Source organism: Lupinus angustifolius, unplaced genomic scaffold (genome assembly GCF_001865875.1).
Source record: "Lupinus angustifolius cultivar Tanjil unplaced genomic scaffold, LupAngTanjil_v1.0 Scaffold_1_290, whole genome shotgun sequence".
In the NCBI taxonomy this organism is placed as follows: domain Eukaryota; kingdom Viridiplantae; phylum Streptophyta; class Magnoliopsida; order Fabales; family Fabaceae; genus Lupinus; species Lupinus angustifolius.
In genome coordinates this window covers 6,821-15,052 of record NW_017715620.1, presented here as the reverse complement: position 1 = coordinate 15,052, position 8,232 = coordinate 6,821, and the positions used below count along the sequence as shown (strand labels likewise).

The window sequence follows — 8,232 nt, the reverse complement described above, 5'->3', positions numbered from 1 at the left end:
AATAATAAAAAATAAAAAATAATCAAAATTTTTAATAGAAATAAATATAAGAAATTAACAAAAATTACATAAAAATTTGAAAATATGTCATAAATAGAATCATCAAATCTTGTAAATATATTTTATAATAAAAAATTCAATGGACTCCTACTACAAGTAGAATATGAAGCAAGTCTTCCATTACAAAATTTAAATTTAAACAAAAAATAAATCAAAAAGTGAATTTTATGAAAGTGGGTCCTACTCCTAATGTCCATTCTATACCCATGTCCTTCAAATACAAATGCCCTCACCCCGTACTCTTTTGTTTTGCCGTTACACACTCCCATAACCATTTTCTTCATATTTCATTTCAAGAGAGTATCAAAATCCATACAAAGAAAACCATAGCTTCAAACTATACAAACTCTCTCCTATATTTGTTCAAATCCAAACAACAAAAAGAACCATAAAAGAAGAAAACATGAGAAGACCATTGAAACAACCTCAAAAACGCATCACCGACAAGCATGATTTTTTGGATGGTTTACCTGACGATCTCGTTGTCTTCATTCTCTCCAAAGTCAGCTCCACCGCTTCTTCTCCCTCTGAATTCATTAACATCCTCTTAACGTAACTTTCATACTTTCTTTCTTCTACCTTTTCTTATTTTTATCTTATGTATTATTATTCCTCAAACCATATATAACTTTATTTATTCATTTATTTCCATATAACAAATACACAGATGCAAGAGATTGAACCGTTTAGGTCTACATCGTATGGTATTATCGAAAGCTGGTCCTAAAGTGTTTGATTTTAAGGCCAAAAATTGGTCAGAACACGTTCATCGTTTTCTTAAGCAATGCGTTAACGCCGGCAATCTCAACGCTTGTTACACTCTTGGAATGGTTAGTAACTTGCTCCTAATTTTTTTCTATTTTTCATAATACTTTCTGGTCGTTAATTTTTGTTATACTTATGTAAAGGATGAATGTGAAGAAGAGAATAACAATTGATGTGTCGTTAACTTTTAAAATTGGTAGATAAATTTTTCTCTCTCTCTTGTATAATGGACAGAAAATAGGGTTTGAAACTTTGAATAAGAAAATGGTTAATGGAAATTATTGATTTGATTATTTCTTTTTGTGAGTGCAGATCCGGTTTTACTGTCTAAAAAACAGAGCGAGTGGGCTTTCTCTCATGGCGAAGGCGGCGATGAAATCTCACGCGCCGGCGTTGTACTCTCTAGCTGTGATACAGTTCAACGGAAGCGGAGGCACGAAGCAGGATAAGGATTTAAGAGCCGGTGTAGCACTCTGCGCGCGTGCATCACTTCTCGGTTACATCGACGCGCTTCGCGAGTTAGGTCACTGCCTCCATGACGGTTACGGCGTGAAGAAGAACCTCTCAGAGGGTCGCCGGTTACTAGTACAAGCCAACGCCCGAGAGCTCGCGTTAGTCATACGCTCAGTGACAAGCGCGTCTCCATCACTCTCGCAATCTGATCCATCCTCGTCGCTGACGTGGCGTGCGGGTGATTATTCGGTGTGTCCGTTACTGAGTGACTACGTGTACAACGTGGCAGTTCCAGAGGTGCAGCCCGTGGGCTTGTTCATGAGGGAGTGGTTTGAAATGGGCCCGGGCCGGGTCGAATTGGGTAATGGTTTGAGACTTTGTGGTCATATTGGGTGTGGGCGGCCCGAGACCCGGGCCCACGAGTTTCGGAGGTGTTCGGTGTGTGGTAAAGTGAACTATTGCTCGCGTGGGTGTCAGGCTTTGGATTGGAAGTTGCGGCATAAAATGGAGTGCTCGCCGGAGGAAGTGGTGGTTCAGGGCAATGATGACGGTTATGGTGGTGTTGAGTTAGTAAATGACGGCGTCATTTGAGGTTAGAAATTTCAGCTTGAGTCTCATAACTTTGTGAAAAAAGAAAAGGGGAGTTAGCTGAATTTAAAAGATGGTTATTAGATTTATGAGTTCTTTTTTGTAAAGTACATATGGGGCAAGCTTTTCTTTTTTGGGGACTACAAGAAATTTCTATCAAAATTATTATTAATTGCGGAAGATACCGATGATAAGGAAGATTAGATAAGTGGTGTTTTTTTCCAAAAGAAACTTTTACTTGTCAGAGTACCGAGGTAATGTTTAAGATAACAATGTTAATATTTAAATAGGAAAAAAAAATGTATCCACAAGTTTAATAGTGTAAATCTATCATTTACAATTTATCTTTAATAACATTGATTCTTTAAACAAAAAATAATTTAAATAAATAGTGAATAATCTATTAATTATGTGTGGAACCTATAATACATAAATATTATATTTAAAAAAAATTGTGGACAAAAATTCCAAAAAAAATCCTAGTTGATTAAATTTTATGAAGATTTTTTTATCTCAAACTTTAATATAATCCACGAGATTTGTCTTTGGATAATTTGATTATGCAAAAAAATATTATCTTATGACAATATAGGATTATTTAGCATATCTTTTAAGACCCAAGTCCTTGTTTTAGAGAATGAGGTGTTCTTAATAGATTATAAGTTTTTTTTCTTCTTAAAAAGTCTGTGTAATAAGATATTTTTTAAGAATTGGTAATCAGATATTATAAATGTACTTTTTATAAGTTTGAAGTTACCACCTCTGTTTTTGTATGTGTCCTTTTAACAAAATTGTTCCTAATTAAATGTCTAATAATATCTAGGATCATTTTTACAATTTTACTCTTATATTGTTTGGTGTAGTAATTAATTGAGATAATTAGCAAAATTATTACAGAAAGATAGTAAATGACAAATTAGTCAAATGTTACACTAATTTAGTAAAAAAGGCATGTATTAATTATATTTCTCAATCTACAATCTTTAAAGATATCTGATCTATGTGTTAAAATCTTGAAAAATAAAATAAAAAAAAGAACAGCCTTTTATACGAAAAAAAATAACAAAACTAAGAGTAAATGGAATTACTCGTTAGGTTACTAACCTTTGTTAGGAAAGAGCATTCAATATGAAAGAAAGGAAACAAAAAAATCTAACCCTTTGTTTAGAAGGGTGGAGTTAGAGAAGAGACAAAAGAGAAAGAGAGATGTTGAAAAGAAATGAGATCCCATTTGGTGAGAGGGAAGAAAGAAGAGAGGGAGGGAAAAAGTGGATGGACTCACAAAATTTCTTTCTCTCCATTTGTGGGGAGAAAGTGAGAAGAGAAATAAAAACTTTTACCCAGACAAAAATTTGTTGTCTCAAATGGTGTTCCAATTCATATGAATTAAAAATGTTATTTAAAATTATAATAAAATTTATAATTTAAAATTATAAAATTTATTTTAAATTAATAATAAGACAATATTTTTGTAATTTAAATCATAATAGCATCACTTTCTTCTTATTTTCTATCAAAACAAATGAGAAAGAGAATAAAATAATTATTTATATTCATTTTCTCTCATTCTTCTTTTATATCAAAATTACAAAAGTCTCCTATATTTTTTTTCTCTTTCTCACCTTTGAGATAATATATATGTACAATCAATATAAAGACTAATACATTTTATACATAATTAATAAATTATTCACTACTCATTTATATTATTTTTTTGAAGAATGAATGATAATTACAAATAAATAATAAATAATGAACTACGGTATACATAAGAATATTTTTTAAAAGAAAAGGATTGAAAGGGAATTAACATAAAGTGAAAAACCCAAATGCACGTGCTTTGGTGTTTGTGTTTCAATCAATATCTATTAAGTGGAGAGTTAGTATATCAATTAGCTATTTTGGTTGAAGTTGTGCTATCAAAATTCAAAAGAAAGTGTTTGCCTTGTTGGGCTGCGAGTACCCCACGAATTAAGCCACAAGTAATTCATTTCCTACCTCCACTTGTCATCTTTATATCTTCTAACTAAGATTAACGGCAAATTTATTTTCTTAGTGCACCTTGAGAGTCTTGGTGTACCTTTTAAGTTAATAAATAAAATGGTGTAATTTTCTCAAAATCGGCAATGTGGATGGCATTTTGTATAAAACTTGGCATATAGTAATGTAAATCAGCTATGGTAGTCTCCATTTTCATTGAATTTTTTTTTCTCACTCCAAAGTCAGTATCAAGGTTGTAGAGTTTGAAATTTTTTTCCTTTCAACCAAAATAGGCAACACCAATGGAGTGTTCCCTCTTTTTTTTTTTATAAAATTGGCAATCGTATTGTCGATTACAAACAATACAGTATTAATAACCAAGTTTCCAAGTCCCTGAAAAATAACTTGGCATGTTTTGTACAAGAACAAGAAGGTGTTGGATTGCTTGTTTCTACCAAGTGTAGTTGTCTCCAAACATAATATTGTCTTAAGTTTCAAGAGGTAATCATTTTGGATTTCATGAAAATGTATTCTACGATAGTCAAGAAACATCTACCTAAACATATGTATATTTTTTCAGTACATGGTACATATAATTCCATTTTTTCTTGTTACTATAAGTTTTATGATGGTTGTAATGAACACCCCAGTTTAATTTAGTTTTGGCTTTCCTTCATAGCATTTATTATTACAAGCCTCGTTTATCTATTCTTTCATAGAGTGGAGTTTACTCCCTGAACAAGTGTTAGAGGCAGTGTTATAAAACTCGGCTCGAACTGGTTGGTCCGACCGGTTCAACCATGAACTGGACATCTAATCGGTTTGAGTCTCTCATCTAACCGGTTTTGCATCAAATCGGGTTAATTTAAGCCTAAAACTGGTGACTCGAGTGGTCGGACCGGTTAAACCGGCCGAGTCAATCAACAAAATATTTTTTTTAAAAACAACCAAATCGATGTCATTTTTAAGTGAAAAAACAAGTACTTTTAACTTATTTGTAGTTATGTTTGTCATTTTTTAGTTTACATTATAACAAAATCTTCATTATTTAATTAAATTTCAAACTTATTGTATGTTTTTGTTGTAGTTAAAACATAGTTCATATGTTTTTGATGATGTTGTCAATTTACTTGTGTCATTTTATAGTAGTAAAATGTTTTTTTTAATTATGCATGATAATGTTTTTAAATTTTGAGTATATCATTATTAAATATTGTTACGTATTATGAATTTTTTAGAATTTTTAATGCAAACCGAGTTAATCGGTCCAACCATTGACTCACTGATTAAACTAGTGACTCATTGACCCAATACCCTGACCGAGTCATTAACCGGTCCGAGTTTAATAAGACTGGTTAGAGGTTAATGATAAATACTAGATTTAAATATAATTTGTAGTATTGATATTTGAGTAATAATATGATGTTTCCTTCTTTAGTTGGTATTTAGTGAGCACGTGATGTTGTTGTAAAATTAAATGAAACATGCGAATCACACATGATAGATCACGGTTCAAGATATAAAAATTAACGAAGAGGTGCAGGCTCTAATAGCTCCAACAATACTACCACGATCTTTTAAGATATAAAAGTTGGCTTTGACATCCCTTCAAACTTATATTAACAGGAAAAAATGGAATTGTATGTACCATATACTGAAAAAACATACATTTGTTTAGATAAATGTTTCTCGACTATCGTAGAATGCATTTTCATGAGATCCAAAATGATTACCTCTTGAACCTTAAATAAATATTACGCATGGAGACAATGTAAAGTTGGTAGAAACAAGCAATGTAACATCTTATTGTTATTGTACAAAACATGCTAAGTTATTGTTACGCACTTGGAAACTTAGTTATTGATATTGTATTGTTTGTAATTGGCAATAGAATTGCCAATTTTATTAAAAAACAAAAGAGGGAACACTGTATTGGTGTTGCCGATTTTGGTTGAAAGGAAAATAAAATCAAACTCTACAACCTTTATGCAGACTTTGGAGTTAGAAAAGAAAATTTAATGAAAATCGACACTACCCACGTTGCCTATTTTGAAAAAATTACACCATTTCGATAATTAATTTAGAAGGTGCACTAAAATTGTAATATTTTAGTCAAGGTGCACCAAGTAAATAAATTTGTCCAAGATTAACTTATTCTTTTCTGGGTTGAGTTTATAAGGTCGAAAATGTTTATATTTTTCCTCATTAAAAAACTACTAATAATAAAGTATGGACTTTTATGGGGTTGCGTGGCTTGAGATTGGATGTGATATTGATTGGGTTAGGTTAATTGCGCTCCTCACTTGTCAGAGCTTGTTTTTTTTGTTATTTGATACAAGTCCCTTGTTTTTTGTATTTACAATTTAATCTCAATGCTTTGTGGACCTACGTGTACCCGAATTCCAACTATCAAAGCAAAACAAGATTTCATCTTTTCCAAGATCATCTTGATCTAACATTATCTTCATTCTTATTTGAGTTTCACATATTATTTTATAATTTATTATAATTCCTAATGAAATAAGAATAACATTTACTTTTTTTCTTAACGATGACAAACATCATTCTTATTCTTATTTGGGTCCCACAACATTTATCATTCTCCCTTAAAATATATTTCTCTCTAATCTTTCCCTTGGTTAAGAACCACAAAAAATGTTCTTATTTAAGAACAAAAGTAAAAAAATAAGAATAAAACAATGGAGAATAAAATAAGAATATTCTTATTCTATTGAGAACAATGCTAAGAACAATTATTGTAGTTGCTCTAAGACTTCGTTCACACTTAGCATAGGGATGACAATAGATATGCAAACCTATTACTATCTAGATTTGTTAATATTTGCCGGTAATACTTGTAATGTGTTGAGTTTATGTTTTTGAACAATTCATTAATTAAAGATATTATGTTTTAAATCATAATTGTGATGTAATGTTTTGTTTATTAAGTAATTGTTAGTAAAAAAAATTCAATAACAATGTGTTAACAAAATTGTTTTTTATTAAAAGGTATAATGTTTAATTGACTATTTAAATTATGTTTTTTATTTTTATTATTTTTCTACATTTTAATTGTTTAAAATAAAATATAACATCGTAAAAACAAATAAATAATTGCATAAATTACTCATAATTATTTAATATTTTATGAATTTATAGATATACGTTAATCCATTGAGTACCCAAGGATTCATTATTAGTAGATTTAATAGGTATCCATGTGAGTTTGGGTAGGTCTAGATCTATCATGAAGTGCCCTAGTAGGTGATAATTGAAAATTAGATAAATAATAAATAGTTTCTTTTATGGAGGGGATCTATTTATTGCAAAAGTAGATCAAATAATTTAAATTAATAAGTATATTTAAACCATTAAATATTCTTAGAATTGAGGGTTAGAATAAGAAGTAAATTTTTAAACTTTTTGACACAAATGAATCATCACTCTTCTCTCATAAGTCCAATCCTAATATAACAATAATCATAATGGTGATTAGTGCACTCGTTACCTATAATTCCATATTGATGATGGTTCTCCTGTGGAATATGGAGCGGTAATATAATTCCAGAGATTAAAGCACATTATTGTCTGCTATACACACTTACACAACGTCTTTATTAAATGTTTGATGAAATAAGTATTTAACCATGATAATGAACGGTTAAGAGTGAAGTGTAGGTGCTAAAATGAGTTAAATTGAGATTATTTGGCCTGATTAAATCTATTACCATTTTCAGATCATATTTGACACTAAGGACATTTTGGGCATTAGAATAGTGGAGGATATGTGTTGAAGTGAAGATTATATTTTTAATTTTAGGAATTTATAATTTTGAATTTGTTTTTAGTTTTTGGCCCATTGTTTAGGGACCAATTTTGGTTTTACTCTTTTGAGAAGAGGGAACCCGAATTCCAAACTCACTTGACATTCCCTCACTTTAGAATTTCTTTTCCCCTCTTTTTGCTCTGCTAGGGTTTCTTCATGGAATTTTTGGTTTTCACTTCTTCTTCATTTCATTTTGGTTTTGCTTCCATTTCCATAGAAGGCTAAACTTGTAGACTTAATTCCTTTGGTAATGTATCACAACTCTTGAGGTTTTGTACTAATGCATTTTCGGTGTCTTTCCTATTAATTTCTCTATCATATTTTTGAATATGGTTTGCTTAATCCCATTGTTAGAAACTGGTTTGTGAGTTTATCTACGCTTAGTTGATTTACTCACTAGTACATGAACACTTAGTTTGTGTAAATTTGTTAATGTTCCATGATTATTCTGATTTCGCTTAGTTAAATGCTTTGGTTGTGAAACTGTGCAAATTCGGAAGATAATTGTTGAAATCTGAAATTAATCTTTTGAAACTGAGGATTGAGTTATGAACAAAAGA

The 8,232-nt window shown here is 30.6% G+C and overlaps 1 protein-coding gene across 2 annotated transcripts; it reads left to right on the top strand.

Moving 5' to 3' along the window:
- Positions 1-282: 282 nt before the first annotated feature.
- On the top strand, positions 283-2,143 carry LOC109336892 (F-box protein At1g67340-like). Of its 2 annotated transcripts, XM_019573718.1 has the most exons (4): positions 283-612; positions 728-890; positions 1,138-1,891; positions 1,957-2,143. In XM_019573718.1, the coding sequence occupies exons 1-3, from the start codon at positions 464-466 to the stop codon at positions 1,867-1,869; spliced, it is 1,044 nt and encodes a 347-aa protein (XP_019429263.1). In that variant the 5' UTR covers positions 283-463; the 3' UTR covers positions 1,870-1,891; positions 1,957-2,143. The 2 variants fall into 2 exon arrangements, with proteins under 2 accessions (XP_019429263.1, XP_019429262.1); XM_019573717.1 differs by having other exon boundaries at positions 284-612; positions 1,138-2,047.
- Positions 2,144-8,232: the final 6,089 nt, after the last annotated feature.

Excerpts from the sequence above, each read along its gene's own strand:
- LOC109336892 (XM_019573718.1), top strand. The coding sequence starts at position 464 with ATGAGAAGACCATTGAAACAACCTCAAAAACGCATCACCGACAAGCAT. Across the intron at positions 613-727 it reads TTCATTAACATCCTCTTAAC|ATGCAAGAGATTGAACCGTT; the intron begins GTAACTTTCATA and ends ACAAATACACAG. Across the intron at positions 891-1,137 it reads CTTGTTACACTCTTGGAATG|ATCCGGTTTTACTGTCTAAA; the intron begins GTTAGTAACTTG and ends TTGTGAGTGCAG.